The sequence below is a fragment of the Fistularia commersonii genome, chromosome 17 (assembly GCF_037954325.1).
Source record: "Fistularia commersonii isolate RoL2024-O1a breed Wild chromosome 17, RoL_Fcom_v1.0, whole genome shotgun sequence".
NCBI lineage: Eukaryota > Metazoa > Chordata > Actinopteri > Syngnathiformes > Fistulariidae > Fistularia > Fistularia commersonii.
The window spans coordinates 4,904,140-4,920,181 of NC_141300.1; the positions used below are offsets into that span (position 1 = coordinate 4,904,140).

A 16,042-nucleotide genomic window follows, 5' to 3' on the forward strand; every position below is an offset into this window, starting at 1 on the left:
TTGGCATATGTTTTACTGGTGCATAAAATGAACCCTGCATCAACATCACTATGTTCGTAGAACAAAACTAGCAAAAAGGGATTTTCACACAAACATCACAAAAACAAGCGTGCCCTCAGTTTTGCAAGTAATTGACAAGAATTGCTCTGCTCGGCATTGCAAATCATGCAGACATTACGCTGACTCCCATCACATTCTGCTACACATGTGAATCCATATTGCACATACTCGTCCGACCACTTTCTCTTTTTGCTCGACATGATTAGTATGAAGGGATTAAAATATTAAGAAAGAAATCACATGACGTATCATCACGACAGTCACAAGTTGACGACAGAGCGCACCAAAATCCCTGCAGCACAGACAGGCCAAGCTACGTAGCATGATCACCTGAAGCCAGTGATGGCCAAACGGGGCGTGTCATCACAAATTATATAAGTTGGGTGTGTGTTTTGACCACCGCCGAACCCCTGGGGTTCAATCGAATCCAGCTTAAGAACAACTGCTCTATATAGCGTTTTAATGATGAATGAATAAATGAATGAATGCATGTTTCCAGCCATTTGGGGGGAGGGGTACTTAATTACTGCATTGCTTAAACTTTTCACTGAAAGCTGTTAGGTATCAGGTATTTACATGTATGCGTGGGATGTCGGCACAATTCCTCCCTTTTTCGAATGTGTCGTTTGTGCAGTGGTGTGTATCAGTGACTGTGTGTCTGTGTGCCTTTGAGCGTATCTTTCTGGAAGAAAGCGGTCGAGGGGGATACTCCAGTGCAACACTCGAGAGGCATGTCTGGCTTGAGAGAAAAAAAAAAAAAAAAAAAAAAAAAAAGGATGCCGCTGGGAGGCCAAAATAGAGAACAGGGAATGGGTTTGCAATTTGATGGGAGAGAAGAGAAGTGAGAAGAAGAGAAGAAGAGAGAGAAAAGAAGACAAGTCATTTTCTTCCATCCCGGTTCATACTGAGCCGTTCATTCGCTCATCCGTCTCCATCAGAGCCTGTCTGCTGGTGTTAGTGTATGTCAGAGAGCTCCCTGGCATCGACGCGCTTCCTCGGCGGAGAGGTCATTTTCGTTTTATGACAGTGACAGTCTGCCTATGAGGCCCGTACTGTTCATACTAAACAGCTGAAAAAAAAAAAAAAAAAAACGTGAGTGCAAGGGCACTAAAAACCGTCCAGCTCCAGCTGCCGTTAACCGAGAGCGATGAGGGAGTGTCGTCGTTTGCAGATATGAGAATCGCCCCCCCACCCCTGCACAATAACACGAGACTAAGCCGCGTTCGTGTTGTGAGGGAATCCCAATGGATATTCGCAAACTTTGTAACCCCGGGAGCAAGAATTAGTATCATCTCCACGTATCATCACCGTTGAATGACCGAAGCGTGGCCGGTGCCAGTGAGGCAGGATCCTCAGCAGCAGAGTGTGAAATGATTTGAGTTCCTTTACAGGATTTTGAAATGTGTTATAGTCAGGGCTCTTCTACGGCGCCACAGCATTAATTCAATTTGCCATTCAAGCGGTCTTATTATCAGTCTCTGCTTGAGCTACGGAGGTGGGGGGACTGCCGCCGAAGCGCGTTATCTCTGAAGGTTATAAACTACACCACCCGGCTCAATCAGAGCCAGCCAGCACCTCTCCGCCCATTCATCCACCGAGGCCAGAAGCCGTATCCCGTGGCGACCCCCATCTCTCGTTCAATCCGCCGGCCCTCTCTTGCCGTATCCTGCCATGATGGTGATTGATGGGGGTTGTCCCTCGGAGCCCTTTCGATATCTTTCCATACAAACACACATATTGGTAAACAAAATAAACACACATACACATGCTAGCAGCAATTTCAAGGCAAGGCGGAGGCAAACCGAGGCAGCCACACAGGTTTAATGGAAAAAACACACCGCGGAGTGCAAGTGAGACAGCAATAATCTATCACTGTACTCAGAGCCTCCGCACGTCGTTGTCGAGCTCGCCAAAGGCGGAGGCGCCTGGAGTAGCCCCGTCCCTGACTGATGCACAAATAATGCACTGAAAGTTCGAGAAGGTGCCAACCCAGACGCTTTCATGAGCGGAAATCGCGCCCGTTCCATGTCGCCGGACACACACACCCCATCGGTCACGTGCATTGTACCGCACACGTGACTTTAGTTTGGCTTATTTGCAATGGGGGAATGAGGAAGAGGATAAAGTCCTCATTTAGACAACTAATCCACCGAGCGGAGTCCCCTTGTGGACCATCATCTCCCGTCATTAGCAGCGGGGCCGACAAGATTAAACAAGATCAATGTTTATCACCCGCTGCGCGCGAGGGAGACCGATCCGCCACCCCATCACAATCCATCACAATATGTGGTATCGGAACAACGGATACATGTGATTATATTTAACATATGTAGATAGGAGCGATTTTAATCAACTTTAATGGCCCAAATCTGTGATAATGGATTCCCATTCCCAGTGGATGAGCATGATTTCATATAGTGATTTTTTTTTTTCAAGTAATTCTCCATCAGGAGGATTTTGTAAATACATCCAGATCTCGCACTCAATCCGCACGTAAGACGAGCTGAGCGCACAATTATTCACAGGCTGGCCGGACATTTAGATATGGATCCTGAGCTAGGTGTCAGAAATGGGCTGCCAATAAAACTTTGAACTCCTGCTTTTCCTCCCATCCCTTTCCTTTCTCTCATTTCGAGTAAAAGAGCTTAGAGAGTTCCTTGATTGTTAATGTGGGACAGCGGCGGTTCATGTTTCTGTGGCAAATCTGGCGCCGCTAAAGACAAATCGCTGTCCCCTATCACATCTCCACATCGTAAGATTGTGGCGACCATATGGTCTGATTAGTACACAGACTTAAGCTCTTCTCTATCAACGCACGATAGATAGATAGATAGATAGATAGATAGATAGATAGATAGATAGATAGATAGATAGATAGATAGATAGATAGATAGATAGATAGATAGATAGATAGATAGATAGATAGATAGATAGATAGATAGATAGATAGATAGATAGATAGATAGATAGATAGATAGATAGATAGATAGATAGATAGATAGATAGATAGATAGATAGATAGATAGATAGATAGATAGATAGATAGATAGATAGATAGATAGATAGATAGATAGATAGATAGATAGATAGATAGATAGATAGATAGATAGATAGATAGATAGATAGATAGATAGATAGATAGATAGATAGATAGATAGATAGATAGATAGATAGATAGATAGATAGATAGATAGATAGATAGATAGATAGATAGATAGATAGATAGATAGATAGATAGATAGATAGATAGATAGATAGATAGATAGATAGATAGATAGATAGATAGATAGATAGATAGATAGATAGATAGATAGATAGATAGATAGATAGATAGATAGATAGATAGATAGATAGATAGATAGATAGATAGATAGATAGATAGATAGATAGATAGATAGATAGATAGATAGATAGATAGATAGATAGATAGATAGATAGATAGATAGATAGATAGATAGATAGATAGATAGATAGATAGATAGATAGATAGATAGATAGATAGATAGATAGATAGATAGATAGATAGATAGATAGATAGATAGATAGATAGATAGAAACAAATCGTGAGCTTTGATTCCACAGAGATGCAGGCTGTAAAACCCTGGCAGGCCAGGTTTCCAACTGACCTCACATCCATGTCAGTAACAGATGGCAAATATACAACAAAAATCCAGAATGGAAGGCCGGAGCAGGCTCAGATCACCGCCGGGGAGACGGATGGTGCTTCAAATGTCTGCCTCCCCGGCTTCAGGATCTTCTATTTGCATAACTGTCTGTGCGTTGGCCACGTTCTTATTCAGAGATGCCCATGGAGCAGCCGGCGTTGTCTCCCCACGCTGCTCATCAGCCCTGAGAGGCACCGCGCCGCCTCCGCCTCGGAGACGCCCGTAATCAGCCGTCAGCCGTCCACGATGGAGTCGTCAACTCCGTTTCTGTTTCCCGGAATCTGTTAAATAGCCGCACCAGGAGATCGACATCATCATCCTCCTCAAACGCATTTCATAATATCTGGGCTGCGATCGACCCTCCCGATGTGCCTTCCATATTGTGTTTTTATTCCTTTCTAAATCACGAGGCAAAATAAAGATTTTTTTTTTTCTTTCAAAAATTCATTCTCTTTACCGTGCCACCTATTTATGCGGGGCGGCCATTTTCATCTTTCGGATAAAGGCTTCGACCTTGCTGTGCAAATTGGCGTTGCGCAATTACCCGCAATTTCTCCAATTCATTCGTTGTTTTCCTCCGACGCAAAGTTCGAGGCGTGTCAAAACATCTCTTGACCAGCCTATGTGACCCCTCCTGCCCAACAAACACACACATTTAGAATCTCACACATCACATTTCGAAGCCGTCTTTCGTTTCTCGGAGCCTCCTTGGGACACGGAGACCAGAACTGTGACCATTGTTCTAGTCGGTTAATTAGACCTTTGGGTGGGAAAAAAAAAAAAGGGATTTGGAATTCACACTGAATGGAAAAATCAGCACACATGCCTGACTGGCATGGCGTATCCCAGCGGGGGCTCCGTTTTTTTTTTTCTCCTTCTTTTCTGCAGCTTAAGGGTGGACTGATTCATTAGAGTGCCCCCAGGATTGTTTCATCCGCCCCCAACTGGATCAGATACTTACCTGGCTCTGGGTCTGCAAGCTGTCGGGAGAATTCCATCAGCTCTTTCTCTGCCGCGTGTAAACTGTTGTTTGAAATTATGTTTGGTGGCTAGGGGCAACAACTCCCCCACCGATGGTTGATCAATAGCGCGAGATCAATTCAGCTCTTGGTGGGGTTGGGGCGGTTGGATGTACAATCAGACGGACGGTAGACAAACGGCCGGGTTTTTGCCAGACGGCCACTGGAAATGTAAGTATTCATGTAGCGAGATATTTCAATAACAAAGCGCTATATCTCCTGCTGAGAGCGAGAGTCTGAGCATCATGGATTAGATTAAGTAAAAGAAAAACCTCGGCTGTTGATAGGTTTTTCCACGAGTTGCACTTGTTTATTACACGGTTAGGAAGCAAATTGGAATCTGGTGAATCTGTGTCTTCGGAGATGGGGAAAGCATTTAACAGATAGCGCCAGCCTGCCTGCCACATCTGGGGCTGACAGTGTCTTTGGTAATGGGTATCAGTAATGCAGACCACTAACCAGCCTGTTACCATGACTGTGCCCACGACAGACATGTGCAATACACACACACACACACACACACACACATCCCTCCCTGTAGCAGTACTTCTAGGATGTAAGCAACACGCAAATACTTTTTCCGGTGTTGACATCCCCAATTAGTACACGGACGTTGCTTGCACACAAGAACGCGAGCAGAGCCGAGTGAGGGCACATTATGCAAAACATTAGAATATATCACCTAATATAAATGTCCATTAATAACGCTGACAGCTAGTTTGCAGCATTGCATGCCCAAAAGGCTGTTCTGTGACTATAACCCCCCTCCCCCCCTCGGCCGCCCCAAATGTTTGACAAAGAGATCCTACATGTCTTTCACACGGACAGATAACATAATACTTTTTCTTTATCTTTTTATTTTCTGTGTCTCTCCAAAGGGCAGGTCATACTTTTCCCCTCCCCACCAGCAAGACTCAGACAAATACTAGAACACGTTGCCCTTTTGCCGCTGTGCAGCACTCTATTTTCCCGGCCTTTACATTCCCACAGCCTGTACTCCGGACAACATGACATGGTACTGCGATGCTTGATCCCCCTCCACCTCCCCCCGTCGCCCGCGTCTCCCTGGCAGTCTCTCACTTCTGCCCTCGGCGGATGTTTCTTACCACAACTGACCTCTCATCAACACCGCGTGACCGCCCGCCTCCGATCCGACCGCCCTTTACTTATCTTCAACGTGGCTCGCAGGCAACGAACAAAAAAAAATAAATTAAAAACACAAGGAATGCATTTCAGTGCTTTTTTTTTCCTCTCTCTCTCTCTCTCCATCCCGGCACCTTTGTCATTCCGCCGCAGGCGTCTCACCTTTGACCCACTCAGCTTTCACGGTGTCTTATTCCCCACCCATTCCCGAGCAGGTAATCCACTTGCTATTTGTCCCGACGCTTCTCTGCGTAATGGTAAAAACAATATCCTTCACGCCAACACGGCATAAAACCCGACAGTTCCAACCTTTATATTAACGTCTGGCTGATTCAATGAATCAGAACTCAGGAGAAAGAAAAAAAAAACTAATCCCATCGCATTTCAAAGTGAATATTCCCCCCATACCTTTCTGAAGGTGCTTTCAAATTCATAGAAGTGAACCCAGATGGGTTTGATCAGAAATTAAAACGCTCTTTAGCGACCCGCACCCGAGTGCGCAGCAAAAGCAAAAACACCTGCTGCCGAAGAACGACCATTGGTCGCGCAAAAATTCACGCGAGTTCAACAGAGGCGGGGAAACTATCTAATACTAACACACCGGAAAGTCTTCGGAAGTTTCCTTGGCGGTGCTTAGTTCCGAACTGTCAAACACATTTTGAAAACGACAGGAGACTTTGACTGTTACTCCTCTGTTCTAAATATAAAACTGATATTTGACAACTTTTACAGCCGTTTATAGAGAGAAGTATTTGGAATGAAAAGGAGAAACGGTGAATTAATCAGAAATGACACATTTCATTAGTTTCAACCTCAAAGTCCCTTTTCATCACATCACGTTGAGAGAAGAATGTGTGAATGCATGTGAAATGTTCATAAAACGAAATCATTCATTTCACTTATCCTGCACGAAGGGTAGCATCGCATCCATCTAACATTCAAATGTCATGTAGAGACAAACAATCATTCACTCTCTCATTCACACATCATATTGAGATAACAAGAATTCATAATTTTCTCTGATTCAAATGTCATATAGAAACAAACAAGCAAACACAACCATTAACTCACGCATTAACAGGTCATGCAAAGACGTAGAACCATTCACTCTCTGAGTCGTGCAAGTCAGAGTTTCATGTATTTGGAAGGTGGAGGTTAAGAAAGTAAAACCCCTCCCAGATGTGGAGAGAACATGTTTACGCCACACAGAAAGGCCTCCAGAACGTGTCCCAAATTGACCGTGCACACCAACAACTGCGCCATTGTGCTGCCCGATACAAAATCAGAAGCAGCAAATATATGAACATCTGATGCACAGATGTGTATCCACAGACAAATGCACAGAAGCTACAGGTGTGGCTAAAGAGAATTAAATAAAACATAGTCACACAGAAAATAAAGCATATCACCATGGGAACCTTTTTTTTTTTTTTTTTAAGAAGAAAGGAAGAAATTCAAACTGAATTGAATAAATTCAGAAAGCTTAGTGAGAATCTTTTTCTTCCTCCACTTACGCAAAAAGGCCCCACGGTCACAAATTACAAATAAAAAAAAAAAAAACATTTAAAATTCAAGATCAGGTCTCTTCACAATTCATTTCACACCACAAGGGGGAATATGCAAATAGAGCGGGGGGGACCGGGCGAGAAGGAGAGGTGAAATTGGATTAAAAGACGACACGAGGCAAGATGCTGACGAGGAGACGGGAGGAGAAGGGGGGAGCAGAGCGGAGGTGGATACCATGAGCTGAATGCCATCATGATGCCTGAAAGAAAGTGAGAGAGAGATAGAGAGATAGAAAGAGAGCGAAGGGGAAACAAAGTCCCGCCATTTCCCTGATCCCAACTTGAATTTGTTCGACACTTTTCTACCCGAACACGATCCCGCTCAGGTGCAGAGGCGAGCGGCGAGTTCCCCCACTGATACAAATCTGAACTGACTTCCTCAGTTGGCCGGCGTAATCCTTCACAAGGCGAACTGTAGATGTTACTCAACCCCCCTCCTCTAAAACCACACCATGTAACCCTGTTTTGGTGAGTCATGACTCGTGGCCTACTTCCATTGCTTTTACCTTGATTCTTTTTATTTTTTTCTCCCGATACTGCCAGGTTGATACGCGGAAAATATCACTCACAGGATTACAGGCGGCTCGAGTAAATATTTCCCGAGGTGATCTCCAGGGACGAGGATGAGGAGAGACGGAGGATTCTATGGCGGCGGCCAAGAACATTGGTCCGATAATGTGTTTGATCTGACTGGCCTGTCAGACGATCGAGGAATCCGCGATCCGGGTTCAAAAACTGCTGAGCGGTTGCTAGCAACGGTTTCGTTTTTGTTTTTTTATTTGTTTTCTGCTGAGTAAAAGTTTTGCGAGCAGGAATAATTCTCCTCTTAGGCACCATGCAGGACTTTTTGATTCTACTTTTGAGCACGTAGGGCTCATGATTCCCATCCCAAACTTATTAGCATTAGATGCCCTCTCACCCCCAGGATTGGTGTTTCCACTATTAACCAACTAATCAACACACACATGCACCGCCTGCTCATTAAAGTTATTAATTCCATGTCTTGTTTCATGTGCATAAACCTTAATGATCAAGTGAGCATTATTTGGATTACCGCAGGTGAGTCAACGCTATGATGTCTCTAAACATCAACAGAACACACACACAAACGCGCATGTCTTCATGCAACCCAGGGAGGGATAGCATTATGGTAATAAGGCTAATAGTCATGGCAGTAATTATAACGTCGCACCAGCCGCGGAAAGGAGGGGAGAGGATGAGACACTGGAATTCAATCAGAAATGGTTTGGCGAGTGGTTTAATGAGAACGACTGATTTAGCGCAAGGAAGCGTTTGAGCGGATGAAAGGATGAAAGTCGGGGTGAAGTCGACACGTGCGGTCACATGGACGTAATAAGAAGGAGGCTTTGCAACAGTGTCAGATCTCATGCTGGTTAAATTCATGTTGTTTCATTGTGCTTCGGTTGTGCTGTTGTGTTATAATTGTGCCTGGTGTGAATCTATAGTGTGAAATATATATTTATATAAAACTATATATATATTTCAAGGCTGAGTGCTTTGTGTTTGACATTCAATGGCTGCTACTACGTACATCTACAAGGAAGTTGTGCGAAGGCAATAAAACACAAGGGTCCTTATTAAAACTGGGATCAATTTGACTTTGACCGCACAATCTGGTGAAGCATACACACACTTCCACACCCCTACTCTCCTCTGCGGCGTATTTATGAGCTTTATCTGCGAGGCGGGCGGCAAGCATAAGCAAACACACGCGCGACGGTAGTCGAATACACATGGGAGATGAGGGTTAAATCTCTAATAAATAGGAAAAAAAGAAAAAAAAAATGAAAAATGGAACTCCTTCATCCAGACAGCTTTGTCTACGGGGGCTGCGGTAGAGATGGACAGAAGGGAAGGCCTCTCCTCCCAGCCAGGATTCTGTCCAGAGCCACGAAGCTAAATGGCATGCCACCCCCTTAGATCAGGAGAGGGGAGGGGTTCCTAGTTGGGATAGAAAGATCCCAATATCAGACAGACTGGATTTTGCATTGCATCCGCGAGAAAATAAAGTTAATACCTACCCCCACCCAATTTTTTCCTCTCTCTTATGAAACCACCCGGACAGACCCTTGCACAGACGGGCCTCAATCAGCCATGCAAGTACAATCGAGAACACGCAGTGCGGTGAAACACAGGCGGTTGGTTCCCAGCAAACAACCCCATTGCTTCCCGCACACCTTGCAGGAAATCACCAGGCCTTCACACTCCTTCTTTTGTTGTCATTTTTCCCGCCACCATCTAAAAGGTGGCGGGAAGCAACTTGGGTGACGCGGCTTTACACCTTCTCTCGTCTAGCATTTGAGACTGTTGGCCTCTCTGTGGTGGTGCAACTTCGAAAAAATCCCTGGGACTGGGGAGTGAATGAGAGGGGGGATTAGAGGGGGTAATGCCGGCAGATGAGAGAGAGAGAGAGAGAGAGAGAGAGAGAGAGAGAGGGCCGCAGTGGTTTGCCACTCTGCAAGGATTAGCTCTGAAAAACAACTCTACGGGTACAAACTCCATCAGCCGTGCATGTAATTCCACCATTTCACGAAGATGCTTCTCCAGCATCAACTGACAAGCGGCTGAGGGTGAACGCCTTCATGGCAGACTGGTGATGGAGAATAAGCAGGGGTGTGTGTGTATGTGTGTGTGTGTGTGTGTGTGTGTTCACTCAGGCACACCTGTAGGAATGAGTGCAGCAGCTGCACCCTCACACTGCAGATGTGGTGGACATGTTGGTGTAATGGGGGTTGGAGGGATGTTGGTGGGTTTCTCTGATGTGCGTGGGTGAGTGGGGTGGGGGCTCCAGATGGTTTGTGTGCACGCAGCGTGTAATTCCACTAAAAACAGGGGCATCCTCATCACCACAATGCTTATGAGTGGGGGGAGGGGTCAGTGGTGTAACTTAAGTGGGGATTAATAACGTAGGAAGGGGGCGTGGGAGGGGCGTGGGTACACACCTCGTTTATCCTGAATCTTTACACTGAGCTCCACGAACGGCTCCGTCTCCCGATCCAGCTTCCGGGTTATCGTGATATCTCCACTGTCTCGGCCCACGCTGACGGGCGAGTCCTCCGGCTCCGGGTGGATCAGCTCGTAGGTGGCTGCGTGGAACCTGCCGGGGCTCAGGCTGGTGATGACAGAGCCCACGCCGGCATCCTCGGACACGTTGAGCGCCAGCGCGGCACCGGGGTCGAGCAGCGCCCTGGCCGTCCGGCCCGCCCTCCGTAACCCGCCGGGCTCTCCAGTGCGCGTCGGCCACCTACGTGGGTCCACGCTGACCGTGACGGACTTGCTGGTCCGTGGGGGCCACCCGTGGTCCCTGGCGAAGACCCTGAAGGTGATGCCGGACGGGAGCCCCAGGATGGAGTCCACCAGCAGGACCGCGCCGGTCTTCGGCACCACGTAGAAGCTGCCGTTACCGGGGACGGTCACGTACGTGAGCTCCGCGTTCTTGCCGCTGTCCGCGTCCACGGCGTGCAGCCGGTACACCACGCTGCGGAGGGCGGACGTGTCGTCTAAACTTATGCGCACCGTGTCCGCGGTGGCGCGGAAGGCGGGTTCGTGATCGTTGGTGTCCAGGACGTCCACTCGCACCGAGGCCACCGTGGACTCGGACGCGCACGTCCCGCAGCACACGCACACGCTCAGCAGGTACTCCGCGCGCTGCTCCCGGTCCAGGACGCGGGTAGTTTTCAGCAGGATGTCCCCGCGCCGGTGGTGGGCGAAGGCGCGGAAGTCAGCGCTGCCGTTCCCGCGCAGCGTAAGACGCGTCGCCGCCGCGTCCAGGCACCGCTTTTGCGCGTCGACGCGCCGCACCGGGATGCTCAGCCCGTTCACCCTGGAAGCCGCCGGCGAGTTCTCGAAGACGTGGCCGTGGAAGAAAAGCGGCCTCCCGGGGGGCGTCTCGCATCCGGCGCCGGGGGTCAGCAGGCAGCAGATGCCCAGCGGAAAAACCCAAATCATGTCGGCGAGTTAAACTCCGAGCAACTCCGCGAGTTTCACGGCAAAAGTGTTGAAAAAAAAACAAAAACAAATAAAAAAACAACCTGTCTTCGTAGTTCTCATCCTTCCGCGGTGACGCCTCTGGAATATTTAGGCTTCTTCATCTTCATCGTCCTCCAGCGCGGCGCGACAGGACGTGCGCAGCGCTGCGGGGTTTGGTACCCGGCGTTCAGCACCGGAGCACCGGACAGCGCCGGGCGAGGGTGGGAGGCAGGGACCGGAAACGGAGGGAGATTCTGGGTGAGCCCCGCCCCCCCCCCCTCTCCCTCCCACCTCCCCTTTCTGCGTGACGGTTCGGACGGCTGCAGACGCCGCCCGCCCGCCCCTGGCGCGTCGCACCGTGGGGCCGCAAATCCGCGCTCGGATTAAAGTCTTGGGAGAGAAAAGTCGCTCAGCCTCTCCGCTCGAGAAATTGGTGTAAACACACGCTCCGCGGGCAAAGCAATAAGTCTCCCACTCTCCCTCTCCCCTCACCCAACCACCACCACCACCAATCCGTCCTAAAAACTTCGCGCCGCCGCATTCCATCCATTTATCTGCGACGATTGAAGAGATGAGAATCAGCAGTGTGACCCCCTATCTTTAAAAAAAAAAAAAAATCCGGGTTTGCAGTGAGTAACTGTCCTTGTGTTACATGCAGAGCTGAGTCCAACCACCTAAACCACCACTAGTGATGAGAAGCTCAATTTTTTTTTACCGGCCTGAGTTAATTCGAGTCACTCACCAAAAAGAATCGTGTCATTTGATTCATTTGAGTCAGTCAGTCAGTCAGTCACCCGTAACCCTGAGTAGGGCGACCACTCTGAGCTTACCGGGTCCATTGGGTTACAGAGTGAGTCATTCGTTTTGTGACTTGGGGGAGTGCTGTTGTGAGCGACTGACTGATTCGTTCATTGAGCTACTGACTGATTCGTCCATTGTGTGACCGAGTGAGTCATTTGTTTTGTTTTGGGCTACTGTGGGAACTACTGAGGGTTTTTTTTCATTACCGCTCATAGCAGGGAGGGAAAGGGGACCATGATTAGCTCACGGGGCCAATAGAGCGATTAACTTGATATATTAATATAAATGCAGTTAGAGTAGCAGTCATACAATACTGACGTGTTGTCTAGTCTCTAATTTGCACTTTGCTAGCTAACATAAGAAGGATGGGTTAGTGATCAAGTAAATAGTTAAGAAGAATCATAAATCGTGAGGCTGTAAAATGACTCAAGTTTTGAAAGATATGTTCATGAGTCGTACATCATTAACCACCATCCACAATTGCAATGCCATCCATCCATCCATCCATCCATCCATCCATCCATCCATCCATCCATCAATCCATCAATCCATCAATCCATCTTCTGCTGCTTATCCAAAGTCAGGCGCTCCAAGGCCAGTCTAAAGACACCTAGATCGACAGGTAAATTGAGGGCTTTTCCTTCTGGCTCAGCCCCTTCTTTATCACAACAGACCGGTAAAGAGTCCGCATTGCTGAAGACACTTCACCGATCCGCCTGTCGATCTCCCGCTTCCCTCACTCGTGAACAAGATCCTGAGATACTGGAACTCCTCCACTTGGGGCAGGACCTCTTCCCCGATCCAGAGTGGCCATTCCACCTGTTTCTGGTTGAGCACCACGGTCTGGGATTTGGAGGTGCAAGATCCTCATCCCGGCCGCTTCACATATGGCTGCAAACTACTCAAGTGAGAGCTGGAGATCATGGACTGATGAAGCCAACGGAACCACATCATATGCAAAAACCAGAGACTTGATCCTGCACCTACAAATTATGTCTGTAAAAGTTATGTACAGAATCAGTGACAAAGAGCAGCCCTGGCGGAGTCCAACTCTCACCAGACACCAATCCGACTTACAACCCGTATTGCGGACCAAGCTCAGACACCAGTCATACAGGGACCAAACAGCCCAAAAATGGGGTTCGATAACCATATTCCCGGAGCAACCTCCACAGGATTGCCCACTAGGCACGGTCGAATGTCTTCTTCACATCCACAAAACACATGTAAACTGGTTGGGCGAACTCCCATGGCCCCTCGAGGACCCTGTCGAGGGCATAGAGCTGGTCCACTGATCCACGACCAGGATGAAAACCACACTGCTCTTCCTGGATCTGAGGTTCAATGACCCAGCGGACCCTCGTCTCCAGCACCACTGAATAGACCTGACCAGGGAGGCTGGGGAGTGTGATCTCCCCGAAGTTGGAACCGGGTCTGCCAGTCCTGCAGAGGCTTGTCAGCCAGGACAGTCCTACAGCATCCAGAGCCTTGAGGTACGCAGAGTGGACCTCATCCAACCCCTGAGTCTCTGCCACTGAAGAGCTTCTTGAATGCCTCAGGAACTTCAGCCTTGGAAACAGGTGGATCCATTCCAGACTCCCCCGGCTCTGCTTCCTCATTGAAAGGCATTTCAACAGGATTGAGGTCTCGGACGTATTCCCTCTTCCAATGTACAACGTCTCAAGTTGAGGTTAGCAGTGCCCTGCTCCCGCTGTACACAATGTTGATGGAGCACTGCTTCCCCTTCCGAAGTCGCCGGATAGTGGACCAGAATGTCCTCGATGCCCGCCGGTAGTCGTTCTCCATGGTCTCCCAGAAGTCCTCCCCACACCGGAGTTCTTGCATCGGCGACCATTCAGGCCGCATGCCGCTTGGCCTGCCAGTACCTGTCAGCTGCTTCTGGAGCCCCACAGGTCAGAAAGGCCTGATTGGACTCCTTCAGATTGAGGGCTACCCTCGAACCTGCTGGTGGACCCCAGGCGCTGACTGCCTTATGGCTGCAGCTCCAGTCTGCTACCTTGACAATGGAAGCAAGGCACATTGCCAATTTAGACTCAATGTCCTCCACCTCCCTCAGGAGGTGGATCCGCCTGTTTCCAAGGACATTCTACCAGAGGTGGGAGTTGAAATTCCCTCTGACAAGGGACTCTGCCAGACGTTCCCAGCAGACCCCCATCTTACGTTTGCGTCTGCCAGGTCTGACCAGCATCCTCACCCACCATTGGAGCCAGCTAAACACATGCGGCTGCAAGTCTGATGACACAACCATGAGTTTCAATCAAAGAACTCCAGCCTAAGGTGCATTGGTGCCAAGTGCACATATGGACACCTTTATGCCTAATCATGGTGTTTGTCATGGACAATCCATAATGAACACAGAACTCCAGTAACAAAAAAACACTCAGGTTCAGATCAAGGGGGCCGTTCCTCCCAATCACGCCCTTCCAAGCCTACATGAGCGTTGAAGTCTCCCAGTAGAACAAGGGAGACCCCAGTAGGAGCGCTCTCTAGCAGCCCCTCAAGGGACCCCAAGAAGAGTGGGCAAGCTGAACTGCTGTTGGGTGCATAGCCATCCCCATACCTGAAGGTGGAGGGAGGCTACCCTCTCGTCCACCCGGTTGAACCCCAACGTACAGGTACTGGGTTGGGGGGTCAATCAATATGCCCACACCTCCCCGGCGCCTCTCATCGGCGGTCTTCCACCCTTCCTATGGGTGGTGAACCCAGGGGCAGATGCACCCACATCATCCTTTGAGGCTGTGCCTTGCCGAGCCCCATGGGTGCAGGCCTAGCCACCAGAAGCTCGCCATTGAGCCCTGCCCCGCCCCTGGGCCTGGCTCCAGGGGGAGGCTCCGGTGAACCACGTCCGGGCAGGGGAAAAGTGGGTCCAATAGCAGTCCTCTTCATAGGGCATCTTCTTCAATGCCAAACAACCAGAGATATTCTACCTCCGCTCTACGCTATACTGTATGCTCCTGATAGTCCCATCACACCTCTGAAATCCCCTGCATGTTGCAAGTCATCCAGTAACTTCAAATAAGAGATGAAGTTGAGACTGCTGGTTTGTTGATGATCAGGAAAGGACAGACTGGAGAGCAGGGCTGCACACTCACTTGTCATGACAATCTTTGCCGAAGATATCTGGAGATTGATATTCATTGGGAGCGGGTTGGATATATAATACAAACCACCACATTGGCTTGAACATGTATCAGAGATACTCTCCCCACACCCCACTTCCCCAGCAGAAAGTTCCCCGTTGATTTGAAACCGCCACTGCATTTTTAGCAAAGTCCACTTTAGCAGCAAATTGTTATTTTCATGCAATAACTCTGGGAACTGGCAGCGAGCCCCGAGACAATTCTGAATGGTGGCCTGCAGCTGGAGCTCAGAGCTCATATTAGCTGATTACTGTATTCTCCTACATGGCAGGCGTGGGGCGTTTTGTCGTCAGGAAACAAGAGCAGTCCCTTAACTCACTGCTGTGTTTACCGCGACACTGACCGGAGGAGAGAAACATATGATTACCTCTGACCCCCAAAGGGACGTGACTGATGACAAGTGACCTTGTGTGACATCGGTAAAAGTGGGTGGTCTTCGAGCTCCCCAAGTGTCTCATGAATGCAAATCGAAGCCTGTCTTTTATCTCACGCCACAAGGCGAGATCCGCCGTGACAGCCAGTGTGGGAGATAGCCGTAGCGGAGGCTAATTCAATCATAGGGCCAGGGCCAGAGTGTGAGGGATGGTTTTCTTGAGGGATACACCAGTTATCTACCGAGAGGAGACAAAAACACGTAA

The 16,042-nt window shown here is 48.6% G+C and overlaps 1 protein-coding gene across 1 annotated transcript in view; it reads right to left on the reverse strand.

Annotated features, from left to right (window-relative positions):
• The window catches only part of LOC147224827 (neural-cadherin), a 104,651-nt gene extending 92,952 nt beyond the window's left edge, over positions 1-11,699 (reverse strand). The window contains exon 1 of the mRNA XM_086163585.1: positions 10,416-11,699. Coding sequence (XP_086019711.1) covers positions 10,416-11,421 — 1,006 coding nt within the window. The 5' untranslated portion in view covers positions 11,422-11,699. The remainder of the gene's footprint in view (positions 1-10,415) is intronic.
• Between the last annotated feature and the right edge of the window lie 4,343 nt (positions 11,700-16,042).